Source organism: Simochromis diagramma, unplaced genomic scaffold (genome assembly GCF_900408965.1).
Source record: "Simochromis diagramma unplaced genomic scaffold, fSimDia1.1 OVJJ01000618.1, whole genome shotgun sequence".
Taxonomy (NCBI): Eukaryota; Metazoa; Chordata; class Actinopteri; order Cichliformes; family Cichlidae; genus Simochromis; species Simochromis diagramma.
In genome coordinates, this window is record NW_024387423.1 from 9,814,554 (window position 1) to 9,829,335 (window position 14,782).

A 14,782-nucleotide genomic window follows, 5' to 3' on the forward strand; every position below is an offset into this window, starting at 1 on the left:
AGCGTGTGGATCGCATATTTCTTTTAACAAATACATAGTCAACGTCAGTTAAGCTCTGGGATCTCTGTGTGAAGGCAAAGTCACAATTGCTATTTAGTATGGGCAAGGCAAACATTTTTGAGAAAATTGAATGAGTTTTATTCATCGGGCAAATGGGAAAGCCTTGTGTTTGAGCCAAAGAACTGATTTATATTTGGTGAATACAGTGAGCCAAGCACTGAGTAGTCTACTGGCACCACTACCATCAGTACAGATTTTTGCTTCTCAAGTTTACCTTGAATTTTCGAGTTGGAACAAAAGGACCTCTTTCTTAAAAGCTGCAGCACATGAATAATGGATTGCATTAACACAGAAGCGACTGATGTGAATTTGCGAATGTGCCCAGTGATAAGATATTCAGATATCCGTAGCCACTCGCATAACAGTTCTTTTACCTCCTGGGCAAAAGTAGATAGAGAGACCCTTTTACAGCATCAGATGGCTGGCTCTCCATCACGATTTGTTTTGTGTCCTGTAATCTTTCAGCAACAGCCGGCTATTCCTGGAGGTGAAACATCAACCCAAAGAAACACTGAAGGGATGCGTTTCATAAATATGAATTATGGAGACAAAGGAAAGAAAAGCATTTCTATGTAACCCGAAGGAAACTGTTAAAGGACTCTATAGCACAAAAACTGAATAGATATCAAATTCAAACAACATTGGGCCTTTGAACTTCTTTTAAAAAAACAAACAAATAATACAAAACTAGATAGCAGCCACTTGCTCACACTCTCAAGCATCCAAAATGCACTCACAGACCCTAAGTACATGTGCATAGATCTCTCTTATCTTTAGTTAATAGTCAGTCATCACACATTTCTGGCAGCTTAGCTCATCTTGTTCATTTTAAAGGCAGTAGCACACCTTAACCACCAGGTGGCATTGCAGACCCACAATAAATGATGGTGAGAGTCGGAAACAGCATCAGGACATAGGTGAAAGTTATGAACTGGTTAGCTGTGAAAAGTACAGTTTGTTCAAGTACTGAACAATGTTTATTTCTATTTATGCCTTTATGTTATTTTCAGAGAAAAACTCTTCTCTTTGACTTAGATTTATTTTTGAGTGAATGTGAATCATGATCACATGATCATATGATGCACAGAGCTGATGAACATGAACTTCACACTGTTATGACATTGTGCAGTAAAGAAAACAAACATCATTAGCCTGCTTTTACTTGAAGGGATAGTTTGACATTTTGTTTGGTAATGAGTTATTGTTATTGTTTGTGTCTAATATGATGTTATGGTCGTGAGAGGATTGTTGTTGTTGTTGGATGGCTATCTTCAGACTCTCTCTCCCATGGCCACCAGCTCATTCTTTGCATCAGAAATCAAATTCTCTAAAATGTCAAACCGTTGTTGCAAATAAGAAAGGGACTGACAGTAACATTTCCACTTCAGTGATAAATAAATAATCTCCCAGTTATGATCCTGAAATACCTACAACAGAAAACAAAAACAATGATCAGATTTGATTCACACATGCCTGACTAATGATGATTTGGTACGCAGTCAGCAGAATGCAGCTACATCACAGCGAGCATGATCTTGCACATTACTAGAATCAATATTCGTTAAATGCAAGCTTGTAGGCCTGGATGTGTTCTTCAGGGGAGTAATTACAAAATTTTTTGCCCACCTGCAAATTGTGTGATTTTACCTCTTGACCCCTCTGCCGTGATGAGTGATGATCTGTCGCGGTCTCCCACCTGAACCGAAACACTTCACTTACCCCGTGGTGCAGCGTAATAGCACAGAGAAAATCAATTCAGAGGTGACAGTGAATTAAAGCCACTGGATAAGTTATGTGGACACTGATATAAAACCTTTGCAAGGATGCTGGGATTATCCCAAGAAAGCCAACTGGCTAAAGACTGCGACAACTCAGGAAGCCTAAAACCAAGATAACTGCTGATCCCTTTACACTGTCTTGCTTTTTATCCATACATCCTGTGGACAATCTAGCCACGGTGTGGAAAGTAGCTCTTTTCCTACACGCCTTTCAGCTCTTGTTGCTGAACAGGCCTTCTGGGAAGGTTATCCACACAGTGATATAAACAGCTGCATTGCCTACTCTGCTAATATCTGAGTAATCCATCCTTCTTTTACTCAAGCCTGTGCAGCTTTCCTGGGAAAACAATCAGTATCACTGTAATCTGGACTAGTGATGAGCAACTGCCTCAGCTGGTTTGCTCATCCTTTTTTGTCTGCGGGACCTAAAAACACCACAGGGATGAGAGGAAGAGCGCTAATCAAAAAGAGTTAAATCATGCCTGCGTCAGTTTGATAATCCACAGTGGATTTCCATGCAGATGGAGATAGAAGTAGACAGTAGAGGACTTTTTCCCCCCTCCTCTCCCTCTGAGAGGCACTTCACACACACGCACATACAACTCTACCTCAGCTCATGTTACAGGTGTTATCCCCTAGGAAAATTGTTGCTGGTGGGTTCCCGCCTTTCTCTCTGTCTACGTAGCAATGTAGACAGAGAGGTATAATGGAAAAGCAATGCTGAACAGCGTGAACCTTCAGCTCCTTTCCTTCTTGATGAGAAAATCATGTTGATGCAGGTAGACAACAGAGAGTGAGAAGGAAGCAACGACAGCCATTTCCCCTGCTACGCTGATCACAGAGTTCACCTGCAAGTCAATTTAAATAGAGACACACTGTGTAATACAAATCTCAGAGACATAAATGAGCTTAAAAACATGTAATATGGTACAGATATGCTGCTGTCAGACATTAGATAGCTCCGAGTCATGCTGCCAGTATTTTTGGAACTACCACAGATGACACAATATTGCACAATATTGCACTATGGAGATATTAAAGTCACCTTTTATATATTTGAAAATTTTATATCCTTATACTGCCATAACGGGTTTTCTTTGGTGCCTGCAGGACTCAATAACATGTTTAGTATTATCTTATTGCACTTTATGGGATTATGTTTTATCTTTTATTACATTACTATGTTCACGTGGTTCCAGGTATCTGGATATTGACACTCTGTGTAGCTTTTTTTACCCTCTCTCTTTATGAATATTACTAGGCGTAAGGAAAGGTAAGGCATAAATGAATAATGTGCTGCATGTATGTGTCAGTTTTCTGGTGGTGGTACTGATTGGCACTTGGCTTGTTGAATGATATACTGGGGTTTTTCCTGCACAAACACCTCTAAGATTAAGAGAGAAAATATATTTCCCAATGGGAATCAATTCTTTGGGCAAAAAGTGTATTCAGAATTAAAGATGTCATCAGAGTATTGTCCCTGACTATGCCCATCCCTTTATGACCACAGTATACCCATCTTTTTTGGCTGCTTCCAGCAGGCTTACATCCCATGTCACACAGCTCAGATCATCTCAAGCTGGTGTCTTGAACATTGCGGTTTGTTCACTGTACTCAAATGATCCCCACACTCACCAGCTCTCACCACATCCCAAAGGTGCACCTTTGGGGATGTGGTGTAATGGGAGTGTTTAATGAGAAACAAATCTGCAACAAGTATTTGATGCTGTCATGTCAATATGGAGCAAAATCTCGGAGTAATGATTACAGCACCTTTCTTAAGCTACACCATTAATTAAGGCAGTCCTGAAGGCAAAAAGGGGGTTCAACCCACAAATTATCAAGGCATACCCAATAAAGTCCCTGGCAAACTTATATTTAATATGTAAAACCTCCAACGTTTCTGTACAAGGCTTAGCAGAAGCATTAAAATATTGTGAAATGCAAAAATGACACATTTCTCACTGAAATAATGAAATCAATTTGTTAATTACAGTAAATTTGTCGGTTTTCTTTTCATTTTTATGCAATTGCTGGTTGATTCAATATAGAACACTTACAGTGTAAAATGGGAGTTTAAAGGTGAAAATGAGCTATTTATGAAAGAAACAAGGCTTTAGAGTATTAATGTATTAATGGCTTATAAGTGTGTTTTCCTCCTAATCATTAACAGTCAGGGTTATCTGTTCACTTGTTTAACTTTCTTTATTATATGCATTTTAAGGAGTACATAATTATAACACAGTACAATAATATTACGATTAGATATGACGGCATAAATAACTCTAGCAAATGAGTGCCTAACACAACTTGATCTTTATTATTATTAGATATAATAAATACATTTCAGTTCAATGTATCCCGTGAATGAGGTGTTTTATTTTAAAAAATCTGACTCTTCACTATGATTTGTTCATATGCGAGTAGAGCATTGATTGGCTGTTAGCTAATCAGCGGTACAAACATATAATAAACAGAAAATACATTAAACAAAGATGAAAAAGCATCATTGGCTTCTGGGCTCTAAAGAATAAAAATATAAAAGAAAATTTACATGAGATTTGTGTGTGTGATGGGCCTAAGTTTGCCACATTAGGTTCAACATAGATGGGAATAATTAATTAGGCTTAAGAATATGGGGATTTTTCTCTCAGGTTAAAACTCTGGATATGTTAAAATAGCATAATTAAAACAAATTAAAAAACAAAACAAAAAATAACTGCGTCACATACACAGCAGAACACTTATTGTGGAGGTGATGATGCAACTGATCTAGTAAAGCAAAATCCGAGTTTAACTGGAAATCACTCTAAAACCTTTATTGGTTTTCCCTCTTATTAGAACTTTTGTCTTAGTTTTACTTTTTCTTGGAATATTACTTTCAAAATTAGCATATATTTTTAGAACGGCCCCACGGGAGTCCCTGGTTTGAAAAAAAATGTTCGTGGCTCCGGTGCGTCAGCCTGTGACTTCACTGGGCTGGAAGGAGCAGAGATGCTCTGCAGGAAGCTCCCAGTCATGACTGTGTGAGCGGTGAGACGAGAGCGAAGCGTGGAGCGTGCCCGCAGCACCTCCTCTCCTCTGGCTGCAAACTTCAGACAACAACCTCTTTATGATGTGTGAATGGAAAAGCGCGCTGGAGTTTGATTTGATGGCTTTTCGATATCACAAAGTGGAATGGATTTCGCTGAGAAGAACAGACAGTTTGACTGGATCCTGTGCGGATGAAATTAAGTTTTTAAAGGATTTATAGAAAGGGGCTCTTGGTGGATGCAGTTCGTACTGTGGCCCTGCAGAGATTTTTCACTGTGTAATGCATGTTTCTGAAAGCTCGGTGTAATTTTCTTAAAACTCCAAAGAGCGACAGCTTCCTCTTGTCATGAAAAATCTCACCATGGATAACATGACTGTGGAAAATGACACTTCGGTGCACGACAACCAGACCCTTGGAGTGTGGACTGACTATTCATTTGAATACAAGGTGGCCAGCGTGTTTTTGGTGACTCTAATATGTGGGGTTGGGATCGTGGGGAATGTGATGGTCATACTGGTAGTCCTGACCACCAAACACATGCGGACTCCCACTAACTGTTACCTTGTGAGCCTGGCGGCGGCTGACCTAATGGTCCTTACGGCCGCCGGGCTGCCCAACATCACCGACGCCCTGCACGGGCAGTGGGTGTACGGCTACGCTGGCTGCTTGGGCATCACTTATTTCCAGTACCTGGGGATAAACGCGTCCTCCTGCTCCATAACCGCCTTCACAGTGGAGCGCTACATCGCCATCTGCCACCCTATTAAAGCGCAATTCTTGTGCACTCTATCCAGGGCTAAGAAAATCATCATGCTGGTGTGGGCGCTCACCTCTGTTTACTGCATCATGTGGCTCTTTCTGTCAGACACTAAAAAGTTGATCTATGACAACGTGGTGCTGCTCACCTGCGCCTACAAGGTGTCCAGGAGTCACTACCTGCCCATCTACTTCACGGATTTCACGGTGTTTTACGTGCTCCCTCTCATGCTGGCCACGGTTCTGTACGGACTGATCGCCAGGATACTTTTCATCAATCCACTGCCTTCGGATCCGAAGGACAGCACCAAGAAGTGGAAGAAGGAGACGACTCAGGGAGGGAGGATGATTAGCACCAGCTCCTCCAGCAGCACCACGGCTGCCTCCCGCAGACAGGTAGCTCATTATCGTCACCATCATCCCTGTAGCACTTTTCTGCGTGAGTTGGGTTGCAGAGGGACTGTATTTCGTTCCAATTAAAAACAAGTTAAATGTTTCATTTCCAGCAGATTTATTCTGCTTCTCTGCTTTTACTTCTTCTTCTTCTTCTTCTTTTTTTAAAAATCCAGATAGATATTCTGACAATGAAATGTGGCCCTGCGTTCAGTTATGCTAGTCTAAGTTTAGAGTGACAGGAAAAAACCCGTCTGTTTGGGGTTTGGAAGATTTTGTACCGCATGAAACAGAATGAGAACACCCAACCTGGGTTCCTTGGCTTATAAGCGTTTCTTTAAAAAGAAAGAACGCTTTTTAAAAAGCCGTTTCTTTAGTGAAAGATCCACAGCTTCGTGGATTACAGACATTTGAGAGAAATTAGAATATGTCTTCTCGTCCTTATCTCCGTGTGAGGGGGTAAAATTTTAAAAAATCCTGCAAAAAACAAAAAAATCTCAAAAATCCTCAACTGCAATTCCATCAATGCTGCACCCATATCAGAGGCGGGGCTACATTCTTAATGGTTGTATTTCAGGCAGACATTGCAGGCACACACGTGTCTGCAGTCACGGTGCATGAGTAGTTGGTGGATTGTTGCGTTTCAGACACGTCTGCAGGGTGAGACCTCACCCTCTCCTGACGAATTTTCACTGGGACCCAAGCAGACCATGCTTGTCTTAGTAAGGGGGTTTATGGAGGGGTTTAGGACAAATTCATATACCTAAACGCAGCTTCTGTTAATCTTATTTTATTTCTGAAAACTTTCCATTAAGCTTTAGTCCCTAAAGTACTGGTAACTGAGCCTGGTGGAGTGTAAAACCAGCTCTAGTTCATTTCCCTCCCTTTCTTTCTTTCTTTCTTTCTTTCTTTCTTTCTTTCTTTCTTTCTTTCTTTGTGGAACAGAGGAGATTCTATAGTTTAGGACTGAAGAAGAAGCAGAAATTTTGAGATAGTCCATCCTAAATATAGGCCAAAAAATGAATTATCTTATCTATGTCTTTTGTTAAACACACTGCTACATGCAGTACTGCTAAACAGTGTAAAACAATTTCACCATCCGTCTTCTGTTTAGTTTTTTCTTTTTAACATTTTAAAACAGTTTTATGAATAAAACTGAATCCTCTAAAGGTAAGGACATCATGCCAGACACCTAGGTAGGCTGCAGGGAGAGATGTTTGTTTATCAGATCAGGGGAAGAAGCCTTCCTGGAATGACAAGGGGGTGTGGTAACCCTGAGGGAGCTCCATGCTCTGCTGGGTAGTCAGATCAGTTAACCCTAACTCAAATAGACTTTTAGGCCTTTTCTCCATCGGTGGGGTTTTTATTCTAACACATTTCTGCCAAAGCACAGCCACATTTGCTTGTTATCGTCAGCATTCACAACTCAACACAGACACAACCAACAACCCCTCCCTCCTACCACATACCTTACCGAGTTACCTAAATGTCAACAGCAGCTAAGATTAGGCACTCCACTTGCTGATGGCACTTGCTCTGCCCCTATCCAAGTCAATTAGACTCACCTCACTGCAGCTGAGACAACATGTCATGAATATGGATACGGTTTGATTACATGCACGTTTAAACATCAAGATTTTTACCCGGCAACTAAATTAATAAATCCAATCTTTGTAAAGTTGTGATTAACGATTTGATCCAGTTACTCAATAAATTATATAAACATTAAATAGGTGTTCAAATAGGTCACTAATATTGACGAGAGACTTTCAAGCTGGAAAGATTTTTATCTCATCAAATCTTTTCATTTTTTTAACTGGATAGTTTGGTATGAGCCACTGATGTGTAGCATCAATGTTGCTTTGATTAAGTGATGCACCAATTGAGCAACAAGCTGATCAGCAGTATATACTTGTCCCTCTTTCCAATGTTAGAATCATGATAAAAACTATCCAGTCCCTGAGGGGTGTGCTTATGTAGCACACCCAAATTTTCTATAAATCCGCTGTAAAAAGGACCCATTTTCACTATTGTTTTTTCTGATGTCATTATCCTCGGGTGGCATAGGAACACACTGTACATGTAAACCTAATAAGCTTGCTTCACAGTACACCCATCTGGTGTGTGCTGCTAATTCAGGTGATTTTTGTACAATGCGAGTGACTCCACCCTAAAACACTTACCAGATAAATAATTGGCAAAACCCTAGTGCAGCAGTAAAAAGGTCAATCCACGCCTCGGTGTATGTGTAGCCATGTTATTTGTTGCAATGTTCGAACAGACCTGCTGGCATTTTCACAGCTTTTAAGATCAACAAAGTTCTCAATTCAAATTATACCCCTAGTATATACAAGTGCAATCAGGTGAACGAAGAAGAGTTTTTGGCTTGAAACAGGTGATTTTCTGGTACTATAGCATGCTGTATTATAAGTTAGACCATTTTTGGCAACCTTTTCATGAAAATGTCCAAAGGTTGTGACAGTGTCTTGGTTTGCTGGTTCCAGATGATCAAAGTTGAGCACAAAGGTCTAAAGACAAAAGCAGAGTTCTGTATTTGATAGGGACTCAGAATTTCCAATCACCAAACTGGAAAAGTCGAAGAAAACACCCACTTGATAACTTGGACACATTTACTCAGCTCTGACATTCAAATTTTGTTCATAACCACTATGGTCAAAGGAAACTCTTATTACTGTCCACAGTAATCCATGTTTGACAGTAAGGTTCAGCGCTGGCACCTTCCTGCCTTTGCATTTGCATGCGTGAAAAGCTTTAGGCTGAGAGGTGCAGCATGACCCCTAAGAACACAGATCAGAGCAGGCATCAATGGCATGACATTGATGAAGTCAGACACAGCATAAAAATGAGGAGCTGAGCTGGCGGTGGGTCACGTTGTATATGAGATTTGCAAGTTGGAAACACAGAAGTGTATCAGCTGAACCACCAGCTGTTTGCTTAGCTGTTATCAGCTCATATTGATACTGATATAAATAAATGGTCTTGACAAATTAAAAAAATTTTAAAACAAGGTTTTTTGAAATTTAGTGAGGGGCAGCTTTCCTCTTCTGAGCTCAATAGTGTTGTCTTTAAATATTGTAGTAACGCTCCACCATGTGGGAGCAGGGGAATGATGACCCCATATATGCTGCAGTTTTAAATCTTTGAACCCTGGTCAGAAGTTTTGTCATGAGTTTTTAAATCATGGCGTGCTGTTTTTAAGGACATTTTTTGTGCCATCAAAGCACATGTTAAGCTTTTTGTTTGCCATTTCAGGCTGTACCCATTGTAAAGAGATTAAATAACCAACACAGTGGCTGGGTGGAGGTGGCTTAAAGGCAGGGAGAACAAAGGTTCATAAGGTCAGGAGGTAAACTGCTTATCCCCGCCTCAGGATTTGATTTTACCTTTTTTTTTTTCTTTAGAATTTTACATTTTGCCATTCAATTTGGCAACACCACCAATTTTCAAATTATTCCAGTGCCTTCATATGAACCTTGAAATTAAAAAAAAAAAACAACTTAGATTTTCTGGTCAGTTGGTGACACCTGTGGTCACTAATAAGGACTTGTTTTGTTGTTGTTGTTGTTTTGTGTAGAGGTATTTTTAACACATTGTACTGTGCTCTGACATCTGAAACAAATGGGCTGTTTCACAGGAAAAGCCACTTCACCAGCTGAATGTTTCCAATGAGAAGCAGAAGTGTTTGATGTTCTGCAGCTGTATAATAGGGATGTTGATAGGCTGACCACACTGAGAACAAATTTGTAGATGAACTACAGAGTTGCATACATTAAATAAATTAAATCCCAAAGGAATCACAGTCAAAACTATGCAGAGTGTTAGTTACAGACAAAAACTAATATTAGCAAAAAAAAAGTTAGGGGTGAAATTTCATACACCACATAAAGATGTTTTTTCATTTAACTGTGGGGAAGGCGCAGCTGCATGTAAAGACAATGTCGATGCATGATAGGGTGTTGGTTTTGTGCATGCTGGCTCATAGCTTACTGGGTAAAAAGCTGTTGAACAACCCTGTGCAGTAGTGCAATGTGTTGGGCTTCATTTACACCTGATGAGCATTTAAAAACTTTTTATTATGCTGTCCGAAACAGGTTTGTCTTGTAAATGAGTCATTGAATCTCAGTGAGATTACCTGTAAAAATAAAAGTTCAATTAAAAAAAAAAGCTTCTTTAACACATGAATGAATTTTTTCCCCAGGTGACAAAGATGCTCGCTGTGGTGGTGATCCTGTTCGCCTTACTTTGGATGCCCTATCGTACCTTGGTGGTGGTCAACTCTTTCCTGGACAAGCCCTACCTGGACACCTGGTTCCTGCTCTTCTGCCGTCTCTGCATCTACCTAAACAGCGCCATCAACCCCATCATCTACAACGCCATGTCTCAGAAGTTTCGTGCCGCTTTTAAGAAATTGTGTCACTGTGGCCCTCAGCGCATGGAGAAGCCTGCTTCCTACAGCGTGGCCCTCACCTACAGTGTCATCAAGGAAACATCCAACGGGGAAAGTCCTGACCACTTCACCACAGTTATGGATGAGCTCCACACACCGTCTGCTCAGTACCTACCTGCCAGCATCCTACCAAATGCCAAAAAGATGGTATATGAAGAGCCTTCTCCGTCGAGCAGGGATGTCAAGGCCTGACTAGAAACAACCTTTCCACCTGAAGGTGGTATCAGAGATTCTGACAGCTCCAGTATTGATTCTGACATGTATTGAATATACAGGTTCCAGCTTTATTTCTCAAGATTTTTTCCTCTTGTAAATGTTTGTTTTATTTGACAACAACATTTGCCAGAAGACAAATAGGATGAGCTGCCCCGTGCTGTAGGCTTTCTTGCATTTTTGTGTGAAATGCAAGAAGAGAGAAAATATCATAAAATAGGAAGTCTTAATTATTAATGCAGGAAGTGATCCTCCTCAGCCCTATGATGTAATACAAAATCACCTTTTCTATTAACTTTACCATAAGCTTTATAGTATAAACTTGCATGGCACCGATTTGTTATAAGTTGCTGTATAGCTGTATGACAAATTTGTCGGAAGTAGGGTGCCTTCTCATCTCATCTTTCTCCCACTAAACAAAACCAGACTGTTGAATAAGATATTAAAGTAGTAGTCACACTCAAAAGGAAATTTCATTAGTGGATGTCATAGGTCTTTGTGATAATAGCCTTGCCGTTAGAGACCTTTACGGCAAGTTTAAAATGATTTAGCTGTCTCGCTTAACTCTTTGTTTGTTCCCATTAGTCTGATAGTGCCACTCTCAGCCACAGCAGGCAGCTGTTTTCAACAAACAGCTCTCGCTCCATCCAGTACGAAACAGCAGACAGACAGATTTAGCAAACACTGCTGTGGATGTTGAGGAGATCAGATATTCCCCCGGGAGTCCCCATTTGGTCGAACATTTCATATTTAAATTCCATTTGCCAGCTGATCAGAAACATTTTCACTGCAAGTGAACAAAAAAAGGAGAAACTCCAGAGTGTGCCTGAAACACAGCTTAATCCCTAGTCCATTCCCTCATTATCAAACAATACTTAAATAGTCAGCTTCAGACAGAAGTATATATCTAAAATGGACGTTCACTCATTTTCATTTCATTTTCTTAAGCGCTTGTTAACTCGGGTTTGCAGGCAGCTGGCGCCTATCCCAGCTATCATATGGTGAAAGGCAGGGTGCACCCTGGGAAGTTCGCCAGTCTCTTGCAAAGCAATCACACGGAGACAGACCACCATCCACGCTCACCTTTACAGCTAAGAGCAATTTAGAATCACCTGTTAGCACAACACACGTCCTAGAGGAGTACCCACAGTGACTCCATAGAGGCACAGCGAGAACATACAGTGGATTCAAACCTAGGAACTGGCTGTGTGGTGAGACCTTGTTTATGTACAACTGTTCTTCATATTTATGGCTGATGTGACTGTTGAGCGATCACTTTCTATTCGCTTGACTCTGCCCAGCTTCCTCTCCCTGTTCTGGGAATGGAGCTCTTATTTTCCTTTGACCTAAAGTGGTTAGTAACAGTCAGACGATTACTTTTATCACCACAAGTATGCCATAAGCATACCACATTGCTCACTGACAACTAATCATAGTAGTATTCTGTTACATTGACAGTTCGGTTGATGACTTTCTGTCAGTCTAATGACATTTTGATATAATTTCATTCTCTGGCCAGGTGTGTGCTAGCATGGAGCAGGTGCCCATGTTGTATTATTCCTTTTGTTAATCTTATTCACAGCACACGGCAACATTCATGAGTAGACCAAGAGGATGTGAACCCTCTACCATGACATGCTGTCACACTGGACTATAGTTGAAATAGCAACACACTAAACACACTAAAATAAAGATAAATTATTTCAGTGGGGTGGACAACTAGATGCTAGCACAGGTGTTCAAGAGTTTACAGTGAACCTATAAATGAGGTTCATTTAGATGCGTCCCAGCAGATTCCTGGGTTCAAGTTTTCATTTTATTTATCATCAAGCATTTTATAAAGTTTATCTGTAATGTAACTAAGTGCTTTTGCTGTAAAGTAACATTTTACTTTCTTTTATGTTTACATTTTTGAGTGTTCTGTACAATATTAGACTTTTGTTTTGTTTCTGTGCTTGGACTGCATACACTGTATAACCTGTACATCAAAGCCTCTCATTTCTCAGTCGTTAAAATGTTCTGCCATGATAAATATTTATATTGTCTGCATTACTCAGCCCCATAGGATATCGTTTTACCAACCCTACCATACACAAAAGCAAATACAAAACTCTTTTTCCATTGCTAATGTACCACTAGAAGGCCTGTATTTTACATAAATCCAATGCACATGACATTTTAGTCTTGCTACAGCACTACAGGGAAAACACAGATGTGGAATTATGTGACCTTTTAAAAATAGGTCTAAATATGAGAACAACTTTATCTTGCTTTCTCAATTTAAAATCCACTGATGTCTAACGATTTCTCTGTGGATTTCAAACTAAACAGTGACAAACACTAAAGTCTTCTGTTGGCTACTGTGACTATGACTGCTGTGGAATCAGAGCCCGTGGGGGGGTGAGTGGCCGGTGTATCATAACGAGAAGAGAAGAATGTGTAGCTCTGATGTGCAGAAAGAGAGGCTGTTTGTTAAAGGGTCTGGTAACAGTCGTGACAGTAATTCACTGAAACTGCAGATTGCAGCACTTTTGTGGGATTTATCCGCTCAGCAAAACCCAACAGAGCAATGATGGAAGGTGTAAATAGATCGCAACGACGTGCCATACTTGAGCTGGCGCAATCCACACTGTGTATATTGCTCACACCCCGCTATTAAAGGATGAATTTTCCAGTGTTACTTTGAGCTACGTGTACAGTGTGTGTAAACTGAAGACGGCTCAAGGGGATAAATAAGTAAGGAGCTCAGTGAGAAGGGCCTTTTTTGTGTTAATCTAAAGGCTTTTTTCTGTCAATATTGTGAAGTTGCTTGAAATTGATTGTGCAGTGCAATGTGAAATTCAATTGGTATTGTGTTTTCAAACATGTGGCAGCAAAATGGAATTTGTATTTTTTTTTTTTTTTTTAAATAATAGCTCATTTTGATCTATTGTTCCATCAGTGTGTTTGCCATCATTTCACAACAGCGGGTGGGGGCTGAACTCCAAAGTGGAAGAAAAAGACCGTGGTTTGTAGTAGTTGTAGCGTAAAGTACCTCTTATTCGTACAAGTTTCAATTTCTTCCTTTGTTCTCGGTTGAAACATATTTCTTTGACGAACAGCTGCGATGGAGATTTTTTGTTCTGCGCGGTGCACTGTCTGCAGCATGAACTCAGGCTTTTGTGAAGTGCTACCTGATGAGTTTCCATCTGATGCAGTGTGGGGTTTTTTGTGCACTTTTCTTTCTGCAGGTGGCTTTTCTCTGCTTTATCAGTTTGATGGCTTGTTTTGTATTTTGTAGCCTTCTTTGTCAATAATAAACACAGATGATAATTACACGACGCTGGAGATGGTGCATTATTGCTACGTCGATATACGCTCTTTTGTTCCCGATTCTCTACAGCTCCACCACTTCTGATCTATTACCAGCAGCCATTGAAGAAACTGCCTCATCCAAGATGCCCTTATGAATCAGGCACAGATAGCTCTGCGAGCTGCGATCACACCGAGGACATCAATCACAGGTGTTGATTGCTTCGTTCTGAAACCACTCAGCATGCGGTGGCCTCGTCTCCTCTCGCTGAAAACTATCAGAACCCAAATGTGCTCAAAACAAATAATGTGACACCCGTGTGAAATTTATGTTTACTGTAGGTAATGTCACTAAATATCTGATCCGTCAAAGCTCCCTCAATTTTGTTAAGTGATAATGCCACTACTGGAGTCACACAGTAATTTCCCATGCACTGTGATGGAGCTGGAAAGAGCTTAATGTGCCAGGAGAGGATGTCCCTGGAACACGGAGGCACTGTTTGCCGACTGCATTTCATCAGCTGCACGCACTCTAGCTGTAATCTGACTGGCACACAATTGTTTTCACAAATGCATGTGAAGACACAGATTTTATTTTAATCCCCCTACTGTTTGTTGCTCTGTGTCTAATTTGTAAACTTATTTGGAAAGCTTTCCGCTTGTGGTGGAACTTGAATAATGAAAAAAAAGGTCTTTTCAGCAACTCCCTTATTCAGAAAGCTCTGCATATTTGAGTTGGCAGGTTTTATACTGGATGCCATTCCTGAAGCAACCTTAAAGGGATTTGCG

The 14,782-nt window shown here is 40.4% G+C and overlaps 1 protein-coding gene across 1 annotated transcript; it reads left to right on the plus strand.

Moving 5' to 3' along the window:
• The first annotated feature begins 4,481 nt into the window (after positions 1-4,481).
• On the plus strand, positions 4,482-14,064 carry trhra (thyrotropin-releasing hormone receptor a). Its single transcript, XM_040012655.1, has 2 exons — positions 4,482-6,024; positions 10,241-14,064. The coding sequence occupies exons 1-2, from the start codon at positions 5,218-5,220 to the stop codon at positions 10,679-10,681; spliced, it is 1,248 nt and encodes a 415-aa protein (XP_039868589.1). The 5' UTR covers positions 4,482-5,217; the 3' UTR covers positions 10,682-14,064.
• Positions 14,065-14,782: the final 718 nt, after the last annotated feature.